We start from the raw sequence: 18,145 nt of genomic DNA on the forward strand, positions 1-18,145 counted from the left end.
GCCCAGAGGTGAGCACACAGAGCATGGCCAGGCTGAAATACCTGTGGTGCTGTTCCCTGCCGCTGGCTCCTTGGAGAAAACATCGCAAAATATTAAAAGCTCTTTGTGTCAGCCACCTTTGGTGCTGTGTGTGGAGTGTGGCTGAACACAGTGTGACCTGTGGGAGGGCGGCAGAGCTGGGCTGGGTGGGTCTGAGCCCTTGGAGCCTCGTGTGCTTTCCCAGCAAGGAGAATCAGCGGCGCTGGCCCTCGTGGAGCAGCGCCAGCCCTAACGGGGTGGATGAAATAAAAAAAAAAAACCCCACGTCATTCTACCACAGCCGGCCCTTCCCACGCTGCAGAGCCTGTTCTGGCACAGTGAAACCGCAGCTCAGCCTTTGGGTGTGTGTTTAGCTTGTTGCAGTGTCAGTGTATCCACGTCAAGGGTTGTTCTGTCTCAAAAGCACAGCCCGGCACCACAATTCTTGGAAGGTTTGGGGCTCGGAGCAGCGTTTTCAGGCTGTTCTCTTGTGCTTTGGTGAGCAGAGAAGTGGGACTCACCCGCTTCTGGATTAGGGGGAAGTGCTGCAGAGCTGTCACTGACCAACACCACTCGGGTTTCCCCTGGCTTTCGATCTGCATCCGTGGAAGGAGCTACACACGCCTGGACAGTGCAGAAAGCTCTGGTGGTATTTGACAGCACTTACTCCCACACTCCGCATTAATTAATTTGAATAACGGCTTTGTGCTGGGCCGTCTTGATATTCAACAAAAAAGAAAATAAAATTCAAGGGGCTACTAAAAAATTAATACAAGGCGCTACTAAAAAGATAATTCAAGGCGCTACTAAAAAGACAATTCAAGGGGTTACTAAAACCAAGAGCATCTCTCGCTTTTCCGTGGAAATGATCCTTTCCCATGCCTGCCGAGCCCAGCGTTCCCCCTCTCAGTCCCCCTTTCCTTCCGGGAGGGGCCGCCCGCCTTCGGGCCGTGCCGTGCCGTGCCGTGCCTCCCCCGTGCTCCGCATCCCTCCGCGCAGAGCCCGCCCGGCCGCCGTCCGTGCCGGGCCAGGCCGCTCCCGCCGGTGCTCCCCGTTATTTCCGGCCGCTCCCGGGGCGATACCGGAGCGGCGGCGGGGGCGGCCCCGGGGCGGGGGGGGAGCCGCGCTCATCGCGTTGCGCCAGCGCCGAGCGCGCAGCGGCCGGGACAGGCTCCGGCTGCCGGCCATGGACCAGTCGGTGGCCATCCAGGAGAGCCTGGCGGCGGGGGCGACCTGCCGGATCGTATCCTTCCATCGGCGCCGCGGTGGCGGTGCTGCCGCGCTGCCAGCTCCGGGCTGGCCCCGTCCCCTCCCTCCCGTTCGCTGCCGCTGCTTCCTCCCGCTGTCCCCATCGCTCCCAGCTCCGGCCTGTCCTCCCCGTGGCTCCCTCCGGGCTGCCCCCATCGCTCCCAGCTCCAGGCTGTCCCCGTAGCTCCCAGCTCCGGGCTGGCCCCGTCCCCTCCCTCCCGTTTGCTGCCGCTGCTCCTTCCCGCTGTCCCCGTTGCTCCCAGCTCCGGCCTGTCCCCGTGGCTCACTCCGGGCTGTCCCCGTTGCTCCCAGCTCCGGCCTGTCCTCCCCGTGGCTCACTCCGGGCAGCCCCCATCGCTCCCAGCTCCGGGCTGGCCCCGTCCCCTCCCTCCCGTTTGCTGCCGCTGCTCCCCCCCGCCGTTCCCGTTGCCCCCAGTTCCAGGCTGTCCCCGCGGCTCCCTCCGGGCTGTCTCCATCGCTCCCAGCTCCGGGCTGTCTCCATTCCCTCCCTTCTGTTTGCTGCCGCTGCTCCCTCCCGCAGTCCCCGTAGTTCCCTCCGCTCCATCCCCGTTCCCTCCACTCCATCCCCGCTCCCTCCGCTCCATCCCCGTTCCCCTCGCTCCATCCCCGCTTCCTCCGTTCCATCCCCGTTCCCCTCGCTCCCTCCGTTCCATCCCCGTTCCCCTCGCTCCATCCCCGCTCCCTCCGCTCCGTCCCCGCTCCCTCCCGCCGGTCCCCGCCCCGATCTCCGCTCTCCCCGCCGCGTCCCCGCTCCCGTTGCTGCCCCACGGTTCCTTGACCCGCGGCCCAGGCTGTGCAGGCGCTGCTGCCCTCGGGGGACAGCGTGGAGAGCCGGCTGCTGGGCCTGGTGGAGTGCCGCGGGCACCACGCGTGGGTACCGGAGCATGGGGCGGGCAGGGAAAGCACCCAGAGAGCTCAGGGGAGCCTCGTGAGATCCCCTTCCCATCCCAAGGGCTGCGGTCCAGTTTGAACATGGTGCTTTGGTGCTATGGGCGCTCAGAGAGAAGCCCCATGAGCTGCTCCGCCCTGCAGACGCATTATTTAAGCGATGGGGGAGCAGGTGGGTGGGCACTGAGCTCAGGAGTCGGTTTGGGATTTGCACGGGGCTGTGCGAGCCGGTGCTGCGGGGTGGGATGGGTGTGGGTTTGCCTTTGTCAGACACGCAGAGCTGAGGAGGCTCTGCCCCCGTGCTGCCCTGTGCCTGCAGGATCTATGTGTACACCCACCGGCGGATGGCCATCACAGCTGAGGACGTCTGGCTGGAGAGAGTGATCCCCATCACTGATGAGTTTGCCGTGGAAGAAGGTACTGACACACTGTCAGTCCCAAAGACTGGGATGAAGGGGTTTGGTGTCCATATTCTGCTCTCCTGCTTCCTGAAATTTGCAATTTATTCTGCTGTCCTGCTTCCTGAAATTTGCAACCTATTCTGCCTTCACGTTTTTCAAGTTTGTTATCTTTGGTGGAAGTTGTGCACCACATGGCATTTCTGGCAGGGCCCTGTGAGGAGCAGAGTGCTTCTGTCCCACCAGGCCCCAGCCACAGCCCCTGCCCCCAGGTTTGTTCTGCCTGCCCCTGTTCCTGCAGGGAATATTTGGAGTTTGGAGAAGGATCAGTGTGGTTGGCAAATCCGTCGTTTTAGCTTTCAACTGAACTTTGTCTTACTTTTGCAGTTGTACTGGACAGTGACCTTCACGTCATTGGTGAGTTTTGTGGTTGCTTTAGTCCTGCATTACAGGTGCTCTGGGGCCTGGGCCAGCTCTGGGGCAGGACTGGGGGGTTCTTGGCCCCAGAGGAGGTGACTGGGGAGGGCTTGTGCCCTGCTGGGGCAGTTTCCATGCTGTTGGCCATTTTTACCTGCTGCTAATGAGCATTGCCAGCCCCATTCAACAAAGGGAACTAATTTTCCATATGTCTTTAAACTGCTGCTGGAGGATTCATTATTATCCCTGAACAAGCAGAATAAAAATATTATAAATTATAATTTTTATATTTTAAGCGGCATTCTCACGTAAAACTTTGGAAAGCAAGATGGTAAGAAGGCACGGGGAGATGTTGCCAAGGGCTGCGTGCATGTGCACACAGACTGTGGCAGAGCTCAGTTTGGGAAAGTTTGTCATGAGACAAGCTCAGTTTGGGAAGGTTAGGCAGGAGACACGCTCAGTTCGGGAAGGTTTGTCAGGAGACACGCTCAGTTTGGGAAAGTTTGTCATGAGACAAGCTCAGTTTGGGAAGGTTTGTCAGGAGACGCTCTCAGGTTTGTCAGCACGACCCACCGGAGTTTTCTCTCCCGGTGTCCGCAGGCTCGGACGTGACGGTGCAGATGGGCTCAGCGGACGATCGGCTCACAGTGCAGCTGCCCTTCGGCTCCCACACGCGCACCTTCCTGCAGGAGCTCAGCAGGTGCAGCGCAGGTACGAGCTCCCTGTGGATGGCTCGGGTCCCTTCGGGTGCAGCTACGGCGTCTGTCCGTCCGTCCGTCCGTCCCTCCCGCGTGTGGAGGAGCGGGGCCGGCCTCTCCCTGCTGGAACTCGTTCAGCGCTGCCGTGGCTCTCCATTCCCGGCCGTGGGCACCCCGGCAGCGACGCTCGGTGTTCCGGGGCCCGAGGCAGCGGCGGCTCCGCGGGCCCGAGCCCGGGCGGGCGCGGCTGCGGCTGCCGGGGGCGGATCGGGGCGGGCTGGGGCGGGCGCTGGGGCCGGGCCGGGGCCGGGGCCGGGGCACCGAGCTGCGGCGATGTCCGCGGGCGGGCGGCCCCGCCGAGGTGAGCGCGGGGACCCGCCGGGGTGGGTCTGTGTGTCCGTCTGTCTGTCTGGGCGGGGAGGCGCGGCCGGGGCAGGGCTGAGTGCCCGCCCGGTGCTGCCGGAGCTCCGCGGCGCGGCCGGGGCCGGGAGGCGGCTCTGGGCCAGCTCCGGGACCGCTCTGGGGCAGCTCCGGGACCGCTCTGGGGCAGCTCCGGGACCGCTCTGGGGCAGCTCCGGGGCCGCTCTGGGGCAGCTCCGGGGCCGCTCTGGGGCAGCTCCGGGACCGCTCTGGAGCAGCTCCGCCGCGGGCAGCGGGCTCGGAGCTGCTGCTGGGCACTGACCGCCGGGGCTCCGCTGGTTTCGCCGCCCGGTGCCCGCCCGGTGCCCGCCCCTGCGCCCGTGTCGGCTCCGCCGGCTCTTCCGGCGCCTCCTCCGCTGGCCCCGCCGCTCCCCGGGCTCGGTGGTTTCCCGCTTTGCGAAGGTTCAGAGCTAAGGCAGTTCCTGGAAGTCAGTGTGGGGTTCAGAACCCGAATGTTGGCGTTTTGTTGTACTCTGCTGCTCTGGTTGCATGAAAGGCTAATCTAATTCCCCTCTTTGGATGCTAAGCATGAATCCTGTTTATCCAGGAGATACGATACGTTTTCCTGCTGTTCTGTAATATCACTGCACATATTTAGTATTAAAGCCTTTATTACTGCTTGGATCTCATTTAACTGCAAATCTTGTGCAATGGAGACCTCCTGTAATCTCTGCATGTTGCTCTGCATTTCTGTGCTCAGTTCAATTATCGAACAAGGTCATTCCACTTCAGAGTGCTACCATATAGATTCCTCTGGCTACAGAAATCTGTGGCTAGGTATAAACATATCTAAAGGAAACAGCCTTTTTCCAAAGCTAATCTCTTTCTTAGGAGAATCCTACCTAAAGCTGATTTCTGCCCATCGGTTAGAATGTGAGGTGTGATGTAACTCTGATCTTTGGATCAGGCAGGAGTTGTGACAGCAGCAGGGTCACATACCTTTCCATTCTGCAGTAATGCCTTCTGCACAATGGTGAGTGGCATGGACCCATGTAGGTAGTAAAGCCTAAAAGGAATCTGCTCTTTTCTTGGCACAAAAGTGACCATTGTCCATTGAGGTGAAGGTTCAGGTTGGTTCCTGTCACTGACTCTCAAGGGATGTTGCATGGCTGTTAGTGGGAGAGGCTGCAGAGATCCAAAGAGCAGTAATTGAACTCTCAACACCCATGGAGAAATTGCTGTGTCCCTGGAATGTGATGCCCACATTTCCAGTGCATCTCTGTGTGCTCCTGCTCAGTTCTGCTTGACTTGAGCTGTGTGATCTGCAGTGAGGTTTCAGTCATGTGCTCTGCTGTGTCCAGGCTCTGATAAATCCTCTTACACAGTCTATTCTCAGAAGGCTCCTGGGCAGAGGAGGTTATCCAGGCTGAGAATTTGGCCACTTCTTGTCATCTGGTTTGTGTCCCGAGGGCCTGGGTGAAGTACTGCAAGTTCTATTTCTGTTGTGTGCTCGTGTTCTGCAGAATGTTCTGTGACAGCAATAACATCTTAATTTTTTCTGGGTTGTGTTCACTGGAGGAGAAGCTCAGCTGAATGCCTAGAACCCAACAGTCTTAACAATTTCTACATCATCCTTAGATTTGTGTGCTGAGGAGCATGATTTTAAGATTGCTGGTTTTGCATCTCAAACACAGAGCCCTCCCCCAGAACCCTCTTTTTTAACTGTTACTTTGCAACTTGTAGGAGCAGAATATTGTAACTGAAACAAAGTGCTGAAAGACCGGTCAGATTTTGCTAAGGTAGTGTGATGTGTTTGGTGTCACTGCTGTGGTTAGTTCGATTTGTGTGGTAGCAGCCCTGTGACTCTTTTAGGAACGTGCAGTTTGCTTTGGGGCAGATGTTTCTGCTGAGGTTCAGTGGCTCCCTGGTGTGACTCTTGATGGCCCTTGACACCTGTCCCTTGCTGGGTATTTGCAGATATACCCAGCAAGATAGGCAGAAACCCTTTAAATGGAACTCTGGGTTTTGGTTTTTTCCCCTTTCCCCCCCTTTCTTTGTACTTCCTGTCTTGCTTCAGAAAGGAAAAATCTGCTATTAACATAAATTTTTCAGATTCCTGGGGGTAAAGCTCTGGATTTTGTGCTGTTAAGTCCTGCTTCAGCTTAGCTGTAAAGGAGAGGCAGCAGCAAGTGCTCCCACAGAGGACGGTGCTGCTCTCTGTGGCTCCTGTAGTTCCTTCCTCTGCTGCATCACCACACAACACTTGGGTCAGAGTAAGCTAAATCTGTCAGATAGCTGCAAGAGAGACTGTGGGGTACTTTGTTTTTCCACACACAAATCTAAATTATTTTCTGCCCACAGATTTTTTGCCAGTGTTTACATAAGCATGTTGATAAATGGAAGAACACTTTGTGTTTAAAGTGAAACTTTTTGTTGGTTGTTTTTTTTGTTCTTTTCTCCTCTAGAAGTGGTTGGCTCTGAAGGTGTCAAACAAAATGGGAAAAAAGCTGCAGGCAGTCAGAGCTGCAGCCACGACGGCACTGATAGAAGCTCTCCCAGGTCAGTGCACAGAGGTGGGGTACTCTATAGAAGCTGTCAGCTTTTTAAAATGAGAATTTGCAGGTTTTAGTTAAAAGAGAAAAAAGTTCAGCATAAGCTTGCTGTCAAAACATTAGTGGAAATTTCATTCCACTCCCTCTCCCTACAATCCTCCCTGTTTGGGCCTATTTTGGTTGTTTAGTGGGACAGGACCTGCTAGCATTGTTTATTTTTAATTCAGAGAGCTTTGGCTTAGAGCCACTGTGTCTCATAGATACACTCTTAAAATGTTACAGTTTGATTTTCCAGTTCCCAGGACTTTGTGGACCCTGATGCAAATCATTCAGAGTCTGTCCATGTGCTGTCCTTGGCACTGGTATGCTGCCCTTACATTTATACCATCCCATTGCTGCTGGGAATTCCCAAGCTGGGGCATTATTCCTTTGCAAAAGGAGTTTGCAGAGCCAGGAGACACAAAATAAAACCACCTCTACCTCCACCCACTCTGGGCAGAGTTGGAATATTTCCAGCAGAAGGTTTTATAAACAAACACAGCTCTTCATTCCTGGCTGAGGCACAGGGAGATGAGATTTGCATCTCCTTGCTGCAGTAAGCAGGGAAGATGTTCAGTTTTTGTATCATTTTACAGGTGTAAGGCCTGCTCTGCATCAACAGGCTGCGTCAGGATGGTGAAAAGCATTTGTTATTTTAGTTAATTAAACTGGTTTTGTCTGGAGATCTCAGCCCTGCTAAGAAATGCTCTTTTCAGTCTTCTTGGCTTATCCCAAATGTTACCTGCCTTTAGTGAACAGTCAGAAAAATGTGAATTAAGGCCTCAGTGGCAGAAATATGCTGGTTAGGGTGTGGGGATAGCCTGGGCTTCACCTGTGGTTTTGCTTTCATTTGCAGACAAAACAAAGCCAAGCCTGAAGTGAGAACGGAGCAGGTCCGGGCCTCGCGTGTCATGGCTTCGAACAAGGCCTCAATCTTATCAGAGCCAAAGTTTGGGCTCCGAGATACTATTGTTAAATCCCAGCTTTTACAAATGCAGGACTCCTACACACACATCCAGAACTACAGGTAATGAGCATTCCTGAGAAGAACTTATTTTGTGGGCTGTAACTGAGCACAGACTGTCGGAATAACTCATCTGTTGTTTCGTCCCGTGTCCCCACAAACAGAAAATTCTGTAGAAAAGTATAATCCATAATTTCCAGAACAGTTTTCTTTCCACCTTTAGATGTGAGCAGAGCAGAATTTCAGTCATGTCTCATTCTTCATGGTTCTTGTGGAGGAAATGCCCTTTTTGAAATCACTTTATTTTGGTGGTTTTTTTAGACAGTGTCTGGAAATGCATCCACCCTTTTCCCTCTCTATTTCTGTCCAATGCTTATCCATGTAGTTGTTCCAACAAGCTCATAAGAAAGAGCTCGAGTGAAGTACATAATTAGGACCAAAACTTTATTGTGTTTGAAATCATTTTATGCATCTCAGTCTGCGAATTTATCATTTCAAGCTGCTACTGCACAGAAATTTATCATTTCAAGCTTTATTTCTGTTTTTTCTTTAACACTTTGTGTATAACAACATGTCCTTCTGTTAAAATACATCTGTAAAGGTGCAGCTGTAGTTAGATAATTTTAGGGATTTAAACTTTGTCACCTTTCTTAATTTTCCCTGGCAACACATTAGTTATATATAACTATATTAGTTATATATATATATATGGTTATATATATATATATGGTTGTGTATATATATAACCACAAATATGGTTATTTATGGTTAAATATAATATGGTTATATTTATTAAACATAATATGGTTAATAAACAAACTGGTTAATAGCTGTGCTGTTTCCTGGGATAATAATTTTAGAGATTTCAACAATGTCACCTTTCTTAATTTTCCCTGGCAACACGTTAGTCATATAGAACATTATTTATGGTTAATAAACATAATATGGTGAATAAGGAATAAGTTATATATTAGTTATATATAAATATATATATACATATATATACATATAACCATAAATATGGTTATTTATGGTTAAATATAATATGGTTATATTTATTAAACCTAATATGGTGAATAAACAAACTGGTTAACAGCAGTGCTGTTTGCTGGGCTCTGCAGGGAGTTTTCTCTCCCAGTTTGCAGCTCTGGGGTGCTGTCACTGTCTTTGCAGGGTTTTTGTGGGCACATACAACGTGAACGGGCAGTCACCCACGGAGAGCCTGCAGCCCTGGCTGAGGTGTGATGCTGAGCCTCCAGACATTTACTGTGTGGGGTGAGTGTCTGTCCCCGGCCACCCTCGCTGACCTGGGCTCTGCAGGAGGGTCTGTCACCCAGAGGAGCTCAGCCAGGACACCACAGGAATGTTGGCACTGGTGCAGTGCATGCACAGCTCCAGGGTGGGTGTGTCACAGCCTGTGAGGGTTGTTGGTCTGGTAGGGTTTGGCCTCTCAGTGTTGCAAAATCCTAAATGCCATCTGATGTAATAATGACAGCAATTGAGCTTAACATTTGACATACATCTACAATCAGCGAAACTAAATTTGAGTTTTCAGTTGTGAATTTAGTGAGTATAAGCTGATTTAGTTCTTTCCCAGAGAAGGGGTTGGAGAGCTATAAACAAGTGCATGCATCCATGGGTTCCTTCCTCTAACACAGTTTCCAGGAGCTTGATCTGACTAAAGAAGCCTTCTTTTTCAATGACACACCGAAGGAAGAAGAATGGTTTAAAGCTGTAACTGATAGTCTTCACCCAGATGCCAAATATGCAAAGGTAAATGTGGCTTTTGGGGAGGTTTGAGTGTGGGATCGTTTCCCACTTTTCCCACTCTTTTCCCTTTGCTTTCTCTTGTTCCCAATGCTGTGTCTTCAGAGGCTGTGCAGGTTTTTAGGTGGTGAGGCAGGGGCAGGATGGGGAACAGAGCCAGGCTTCCCTACTTAAAGGGAGCTCCTGCTATCTTGGGGAAGGAGAATAGGAAGTTCTGTACCTTCTTCCATGTCTGCCTACAGTGTGTGGTGGAATGAATTGTGAAGGTATTTTGGTAGGAATACTGCTTTTGTTTTGGCTCCTGCTCCATAGGTCTGCTTCATCTCTTGTCTCAGTTGTTGACGGGAATTTCCTCCCATGTGTCTGTGCTGTAGCTCTTGCTTTGGGCTTCAACTTCCTTCACTGATGCTGCTCCCAGCTCCTTCCTGTTGCTCCCAGCTCCTTCCAAATGTGCTCTTGGGGGCCTGTGCCCTGGATGATCCTGAAACTTCCTCTTTGGTGACCCATGTTGTGGATGGATGTGCCTTCTCTCAGCACACCTCTTCCACTGCAGCATGGAATGGACTGGGTGTGTTTTTCAGGTGAAGCTTGTGAGGCTGGTGGGGATCATGCTCCTGCTGTATGTGAAGGCAGAACTGGCTCTGAACATCTCTGAGGTGGAAGTTGAGACTGTGGGGACTGGAATCATGGGGAGGATGGTAAGAATGGCAAATAAAAAGGGGTGAGATTTGGAAGAGCCCCTCTCCTTGGATGCATGGTTATTTCTCCAGCTAAGGGCTGATTCTAGAAGCAGAGAGTCCTATCCCCATGCCAGCTCAGGGCACTGCCAGCTGTGCACCAATGTTCAAAGCAATCACTAATTAGCATTTTCAGCCTATTCCTTCCTCTGGAATTAAGCACTCTGCCTCAAAATCTTCTGGTTTGTCCACTGCTAGTAACTCATCTGCTGTGTAGGAGCTTCTGATTAATATCTTCATCTTCCTCTTTCAGGGTAACAAAGGTGGTGTTGCCATCAGGTTTAAATTCCACAACACCAGCGTGTGCATTGTGAACTCTCACCTGGCAGCTCACACAGAGGAATACGAGCGGAGGAACCAGGACTTCAAGGACATCTGCTCCAGGATGCAGTTCTGCCAGTCTGACCCAAACCTGCCCCCTCTCACTATTGGCAAGCACGAGTATGCTTCCCCTGTGGCTGTGGGAGTGATGGGATGTGCAAGGGAGCACTCTGAGAATGTGCTGGGGGGTGAGGAGGGGGCCCAGTGCCATAAACCTCAGCTGGAGGGGCCACAAAAGCTTTACCTGGTTTGGACAGGTCACTTGTCACTTTATGCTCTCCCAAAACCTTGTTTTATTCTCAAGCCTGGAGTGGGGATGGGGCAGGAATAAGCACTGACTTCCCCAGCTGTGGGATTCAGTCACTGTGGAGCAATAACAGCAGCAGTCATGAAGGGATGGTGACAAGCATGCAGAACAGTGCTAAATAATGGCAAAACCAGAAAAGATAGCTTTTCTCTTAAGTTTCCACTGTTGTGATTCCTGATGAGAGCAGCTCAGCAGAGGGGTGTCACTTGTCACGTTATGCTTTCCCAAACCTTGTTTTATTCTCAAGCCTGGAGTGGGGATGGGGCAGGAATAAGCACTGACTTCCCCAGCTGTGGGATTCAGTCACTGTGGAATAATAACTACAATAATAACTACACCAGTTATGAAGGAATAGTGACAAACATGCAGAACAGTGATTAATAATGGCAAAAATACAAAAGATAGCTTCTCTTTATTTTAAATTCCCACTGTTATTATTCCTGATGAGAGCAGCTCAGCAGAGGGGTGTCACTTGTCACCTTATGCTCTCCCAAGCCTTGTTTCATTCTCAAGCCTGAAGTGGGGATGGGGCAGGAATAAGCACTGACTTTCCCAGCTGTGGGATTCAGTCACTGTGGAGCAATAACAGCATCAAAGTGATTAATAATGGCAAAAATACAAAAGGTAGCTTTTCTTTTAAGTTTCCACTGTTGTGATTCCTGATGAGAGCAGCTCAGCAGAGGGGTTGTGATGGGAAGAGCCCCAGAGCTGCAGAGTGGAGCTGCTGTCCATGGCTGAGCTCTGGGGCAGCTTCAGGCCTCTGCACATTGTGGTTTATGTTCTCTTTCAGTGTCATCCTGTGGCTGGGGGACCTCAACTACCGTCTGGAGGAGCTGGATGTGGCAAAAGTGAAGCAGCTTGTAGAGGAGAAAGCATTTCCAGAGCTTTGCCAGTATGACCAGGTACTGCTGTCCCACCTGCACATGGTGCTGAGGGTGCTCGGTACAAGCCACACAACTCCTTGGCTTTTTCTGTGCTCATTGTCTCCCTTTACTCCATATGGAAATTGTGCTTGAGATTATCTAAAATTAAGGTTTTCATCTTTTCTTTTGTAGCTGAAGAGGCAAATGAAGGCAAATGCAGCCTTTGAAGGCTTCACAGAAGGAGAGATCTCTTTCCAGCCAACATACAAGTATGATGCTGGCTGTGATGACTGGGACACAAGGTACAGTGATTGTCTCAGATGTGATGTACAAATGGCTGATGTTATCACTGAGGGAAGTAAAAACAAGGCTAAAACGTATTGCAGGTCTAATGGCTGTAAATAGGAACAGTTCTGAAATTATTTCTGGTTCTCTCCCTTCACTCCAAAATTCATCTCCTGTTTACATCTATTTACCTTGTTTTTCTCCTACAGCTATTTGTCAGATATTCCTAATATTTTTTCCCAGTAATAATCCTGTTAGGTTTCCTCTTAGAGGTAATTTATTAACAAAGTTAATGAATCCTTTTAGCTAGTTTAATTATTTTTTTAGTTTGTTGGGGTTTCCCCCAAGCAAAATATTTAGGATCTCATTTTTGCTGCTCTCTGCTGTACCTGCTCAGATGGGACCAGCCAGGGTTGATGTGAAATTAACTGTGCTCCTCTTCAAAAGCCTTCAAGAACCATCATTCCTGTAATGCTCTATACACAGAGCAGCTCCTCTAAGCAAACCAGAAACTTCAGCTGCAAGTGCAGAAATCAAATCTGTGCAGCTGTCAGTGAAAACAATAAATGCAAACTTTAAATGCAGAGCCTGAGTTCTTATTTTTCATGGCTCTCATGGTCAAAAATGCCTGAGTATTTCTTGTATGTTAATTGCACCTTTGAAGAAGTGGCAAGTAAAGCATGAGCTAGAGATACCTTAGTAGATACTCAGAGTGTCTACTTATACTGTACACTCAAAACTTTTTATATCTATGTGAAGAAACTGTTAAAAATGCCACTTTGATAGAGAGTGAGCTCCAGCTATGGGAGGAAAGCTCTGGGTGAGCAGAGTTCTTCCCAGTGTTGTTTCTGTGCCTGAAAATGGTGATTTTCCCCCTGTTTTAGTGAGAAGTGTCGTGTTCCAGCCTGGTGTGACCGGATCCTCTGGAAAGGGCAGAACATTGCCCAGCTGAGCTATCGCAGCCACATGGCTCTGAAGCTCAGTGACCACAAACCAGTGAGCTCTGTGTTTGACATTGGGGTAAGTTTGTCAGTGCTGGATGAGGTAACTCTGCTGGCCTCATTCCCTGCGTGCTGATTTCTCTCTCCTGCTTTTGTGGCATCCACAGGGAACAATGGCTTGAAAGATGGGCTGGATCAGATATGGAGATGGGGTTGTTGACCACACTGAGCAAGGGTTGTGTAAATGATACTGCAGTTAAGCCTGAATATTTGCCAGTGTTCTTTGGGAACACAGTAGTGTCTTATCAAACGTCTTATTTTTTCTGAGGGAAAAAAAAGGTTGATCTAGCAGTGACTGAGTGACTCTTGTTGGTTATGGCAAAGTTCTTTTACTGTTGGATCATGAGAAGATGTTGGAGATTAGTGCTCCAAACAGCTCTGCCCATTCCCTGTGTCGTACACCCCACTGTGCTGCCAAAATCAAATGATTTCCCATGTTTGCAGCTGTGCTCCAGCTGTCCTGCAGAGGCGCAGCCAGTGCTGGCTGGTGCAGTGTGTGTCCTTTGCAGGTGAAGGTTGTGAACGAGGAGCTGTACAGAAAAGCCTTTGAGGAAATCGTGCGCTCCCTAGACAAGCTGGAGAATGCCAACATTCCCTCGGTGACACTGTCCCGCAGAGAGGTAGGGCATGGGCATGTGCCAGCACTCCCTGGGGGAACTGAGCAACCCCAGGCCCCAGCAGATCCTAGACCCTTGGGTCTGGTTCCAAAAAGTGGAATATTTTGACTTCCAGCTGCTCTCTGTTTGCAAGCCCTAGGAATGTTTGCTCCTGTTTAGATGCTGTGAATTCCATTCACAGTCCAGGGGCTGAAACACAAGGTGTGTCATTCCCTGAGGTGGGAAGAGAGAAAGTAAAAAGGTGGTTTGTGACCCTTGCTCTGACTTGTGCTTTCAAACATAAAATGTAAAATTGTAAGGGTCTGGACAAGGTCACAAACCAGCATTTGCTTTGTGTGTTGGGACTATAAAGATAAGCCCAGGAGACTTTTGAGGCCACAGCTATCTCATTCTCAATTTTATTGTAGTTATTTGAGGGCAGCATTTGTTTCAAAGGGCCCCCTGATGGAGAGGACTTTGGCATTCAGAGTATGCACGTGTGATCCTCTGCAGTCCTGGAGGAGATGGGGTGGGAGCAAGGGGTTAATCTGCTTGTTTTACTGCTTAATAATTAAACCACAGAACAGGAATTGCTGCTCCAGCAAGGTGGAATTGGCTGATGATGCTGACTGACATTTGTTTCTAGATCCATTTTAAGGATGTTAAATACATGAAGCTGCAGGTAGAGAGGTTCACAATCCGCAATGGCCAAGTGCCCTGCCAGTTTGAATTTATCAGCAAACCAGATGAGAACACCTACTGCAAGGAGTGGCTGACTGCTAATCCCTGCAAGGGCTTCTTGCTCTCAGGTGAGCTGCTCCTTTTGTCTCATGTTCATGAGCTGATGTTGTCCCCTTCTGGCTCAGTTCCCTCCACACTTCTGAGAGTGCTGTGCCTCTTTGCAGCCTCTTGGTTTCATGCTGCTTGTAACTGAGTCTGGGCTTTTTATCATCTTCTGGCAGATGCTGAGATCACAGTTGAGCTGGAGGTGTTTGTTAATAAATCAACAGCTACTCGCTTGAACTCTGGAGAGGAAAAACTTGAAGATATCTTGGTCTTGCATCTTGTCAGAGGGAAGGATTATTTTCTATCCGTAACAGGCAACTATTTGCCAAGTTGCTTTGGCTCTCCCATCCATACACTGTGTTACATGAGGGAACCAATCCAGGACATGTCAGCAGAATCCATTCGGAGACTTGTGAGTTAAAGACAAGATTCCCTTCCAAACACACCAGAGCATTAAAACTAGATGCTAAGGCCTGTCTGTTTTTATTAAGAAGTCTCAATTCTCAGGTATAAGCTTTGTGAAGTATTTTTGCCGAGTTGAATAAGAGCTTGGCTAGCTACCTTTTGTTTGTCTCCCTCCTGCCCACACTGCCCTCCCTCAGACCCTGATGCCAGTAGACATGAGTGATGATCCTGTCGAGGATGAAAGGCCCATGGACATCCCAAAAGAGCTGTGGATGATGGTGGATCACTTGAACCGCAACGCTTCCCAGCAGGTTGGCACTGGAAACACAAAATGACATGTTTGCATTGGGTTAAGCTTTGAAGAAGATGCTGGTCATAGCAATCACCATGAGCTGGGTGTGTTTGGCCAAAGGCCATGGGGGATAAGGGGTCCTGATGCCCCAGGTAGTAATGTTTGGTGCTAGTGATCATGTCTGTGTGTCCAAGTATCATCAAATTGGTGGTACCAGCAATTTGGAGAGAATTTCCAGGCAGATTATAAGGACACTGCTCTATTTACACACAATTCTTCTATTTTCCTTGGACTGACACAGGGGTTTTCTTTGCAGGAGGATCTGTTTCAGCAGCCAGGCCTCAGATCTGAATTTGAGCAAATCCGAGACTGTTTGGACACGGGAATGTACGATACTTTCTGTATCCTTTTACACTGACGTCCAGGAAGGCTCACCATGCCAGAGTGCCAAAACTGAGAGAGGTTTTTAAGCTGCTGTCTCTGCATTTCCTTGTGGCTCTGTGTCATCCTCTGCTGAGTGCTGGCAGTGCTGGCAATGTCAGTGAATGACCCAAGTGCCCAACAGCTCTTGTGGAGGCCAGGGGTTCAAACCCAAAGCTATGAGCTGTGGGCAGAGTTCTGGGACACCTAACCCAAAGTTCATTTGTGTTTCAGCAGAAATAGGACCAGACCAGGTTGTGCTGTGCTCTTCCTTAACCACTGGGTCAGTGGGCAGCAACCACTCAGTGGCAGAGGCCCTGCTGCTGTTCCTGGAGAGCCTCCCTGAGCCTGTCATCTGCTGCAGGTTCTACAGCTCCTGCCTGGAGAGCGCCAGCAACTACAGCCAGAGCTGCCAGGTACTGCTGGCTGCCCCAGGGACCTGCTCCAGTGCAGAGGGAGGGCAGCAAAGTGGCCTCTGGTGATACCAGTCCCAAAGGGAGGGCAGCAAAGTGGCCTCTGGTGACACCAATTCCATGGGGAGGGCAGCAAAGTGGCCTCTGGTGACATCAGTCCCAAAGGGAGGGCAGCAAAGTGTCCTCAGTGACACCAGTTCAATGGGGAGGGCAGCAAAGTGGCCTCTGGTGACGCCAGTCCCAAAGGGAGGGCAGCAAACTGGCCTCTGGTGACACCAGTTCAATGGGGAGGGCAGCAAAGTGGCCTTTGGTGACACCAATTCCATGGGGAGGGCAGCAAAGTGTCCTCAGTGACACCAGTTCAATGGGGAGGGCAGCAAAGTGTCCTCAGTGACACCAGTTCCAAAGGGAGGGCAGCAAAGTGGCCTCAGTGACACCAGTCACCCATTTTTACTTTCAGTAACTTAATCCTCTCTTAATAAAAATTATCTGGAACTGGTGATTTTAGGGTATAAAGAGCTGTTGGCACCTGCAGCCAGGGGGGTTTTGGGGGCAGCTGCAGCTGGAAGGCATTGCTGTGCCTGCAATGTAAATGTTGGAGTTTTTCCCTCCTCAGATTATCTCTGATCTACCAATGCTCCATAAAAAATGTGGGTTTTTTCCCTCCTCAAATTATCTCTGACCTGCCAGTGCTCCATAAAAATGTGGGTTTTTTTCCCCCTCCTCAGATTATCGCTGACCTACCAGTGTTCCACAGAAATGTGTTTGAGTATCTGATGGCATTTCTACGAGAGCTACTGAAGAACTCAGGGAAAAACCATTTGGATGTGAATATTCTTGGTAAGGCCTGCAAAAATCTTTCTGTTCAGAGGGGCTGCACAAAACACTTCATTTCTGGGTGCAGTGGTGGCTTGTAGTGCTTTGAACCTTTTTTTATTAGCAAACAGTCCACAGAAAAGCAGGAATCTGGGAATCAACACAGAGATGTGGGGTGTGAAAAAAGCCAGTCGCTTCTTTTTAAAATTTTAAAAGTTTAATAGTAATAAAATGGTTATAAAATAGTAATACAATTAGAGTAGTAATAATTTGGACAATTTGAATTAGGACAATATGAGACAATAGAAACAAAGAGTTATGGATGTCCAGGTACATTTTCTGGGCAGCACAAGCCTGAAAAAGGACCCACATTAACAGAGGATTAACCCTTAAAAGCAACAGCCTGTTGCATATTCATACACCTCATACATGATGCATAAATTCCATTCAAACACAGGATTCTGTCTGGTCAGTGTCAACTTCTTCCTCTGAATCCTGACAGCCTCTTCAGGGCTGAGTGAGGCAGGAAGAAGTTTGTTTCTCCTGATAATGGGGCAATAAATTCTCTTTCTCTGAGAGATTGATGTGTCCTGTGGCTGCTATCTTGCTGCCAGTCCTTTCTTTAGGAAAAAAGTATCCTACATAACATGGTTTCTATTTTAACATTTTGTTATAACCTAAAACTATATTTAACACACTACTTAAGAGAATTAATACAGCATAACTTCCTAACACAACACATATAATATTCATTTTAATATTTGCAAGAAGCCAATGATAAAATACAAATTTTTCACACTGGGAAGAGAGCCTGGCTCGGGAGCAAGGCAGGATAAAGCTGATAATTCCCATGTGAAAAGGGTATATTATGTGGTTCTACACAGATATTTACTATAAGTATTGTGTTGTATTGATTAGTAGTGCTGTATTAACAATTTATTGTGATGGTAAATGGAATTTTGTAGTTAAAAGGTAACTTTTGTAGTTAAAATAGGAACTATGTAAAGGGAAAGCCTCACAGACACACAGTAAGAACAGGACATCCGGGGATCCTGGTGTGAAAAACGCCAATCACATGTTTTTAAAATTTTAAAAGTTTAATAGTAATAAAATGGTTATAAAAATAGTAATACAATTAGAGTCATAATAATTTGGACAATTAGGATTTAGGACAATATGAGACAATAGAAACAAAGAGTTACAGACGTCCGTCACACAGTACTTAAGAGAATTAACACAGCATAACTTTCTAACACAACACATACAATATTCACTTGAATATTTGCCAAAATCCAATGATAAAATATGCATTTTTTTTTCACATTTCTGTGCTTTCCCCACAGCCAGCGTGTTCGGGGGGTTGTTACTGCGGCCTCCTCCCGGCCACCCCACGCCCGACATCGCCGAGAAGAGGAAAGCTCAGCAATTTATCCAACAATTCCTCGTCAGGGAAGAGGATTTGCCATGACACAGTTCTATCTGACTTGTAGACACTGAATTACTGTAAAAAAAATATTTTTTTGTACATTATAC

The 18,145-nt window shown here is 49.1% G+C and overlaps 1 protein-coding gene across 3 annotated transcripts; it reads left to right on the forward strand.

Moving 5' to 3' along the window:
* The first annotated feature begins 1,179 nt into the window (after positions 1-1,179).
* INPP5B (inositol polyphosphate-5-phosphatase B) lies at positions 1,180-18,142 on the forward strand. Of its 3 annotated transcripts, none has more exons than XM_063177314.1 (22): positions 1,180-1,261; positions 2,078-2,157; positions 2,495-2,592; positions 2,961-2,990; positions 3,591-3,701; positions 6,514-6,607; positions 7,496-7,666; positions 8,777-8,878; positions 9,262-9,376; positions 9,952-10,068; positions 10,361-10,548; positions 11,526-11,637; positions 11,791-11,900; positions 12,768-12,903; positions 13,394-13,504; positions 14,127-14,289; positions 14,443-14,678; positions 14,869-14,982; positions 15,280-15,364; positions 15,672-15,799; positions 16,525-16,636; positions 17,956-18,142. In XM_063177314.1, the coding sequence occupies exons 1-22, from the start codon at positions 1,205-1,207 to the stop codon at positions 18,078-18,080; spliced, it is 2,595 nt and encodes an 864-aa protein (XP_063033384.1). In that variant the 5' UTR covers positions 1,180-1,204; the 3' UTR covers positions 18,081-18,142. The 3 variants fall into 3 exon arrangements, with proteins under 3 accessions (XP_063033384.1, XP_063033385.1, XP_063033386.1); XM_063177315.1 differs by having other exon boundaries at positions 1,182-1,261; positions 6,517-6,607; XM_063177316.1 differs by lacking the exons at positions 1,180-1,261; positions 2,078-2,157; positions 2,495-2,592; positions 2,961-2,990; positions 3,591-3,701 and adding an exon at positions 4,009-4,049.
* Positions 18,143-18,145: the final 3 nt, after the last annotated feature.

This window comes from Melospiza melodia, chromosome 27 (genome assembly GCF_035770615.1).
Source record: "Melospiza melodia melodia isolate bMelMel2 chromosome 27, bMelMel2.pri, whole genome shotgun sequence".
NCBI lineage: Eukaryota > Metazoa > Chordata > Aves > Passeriformes > Passerellidae > Melospiza > Melospiza melodia.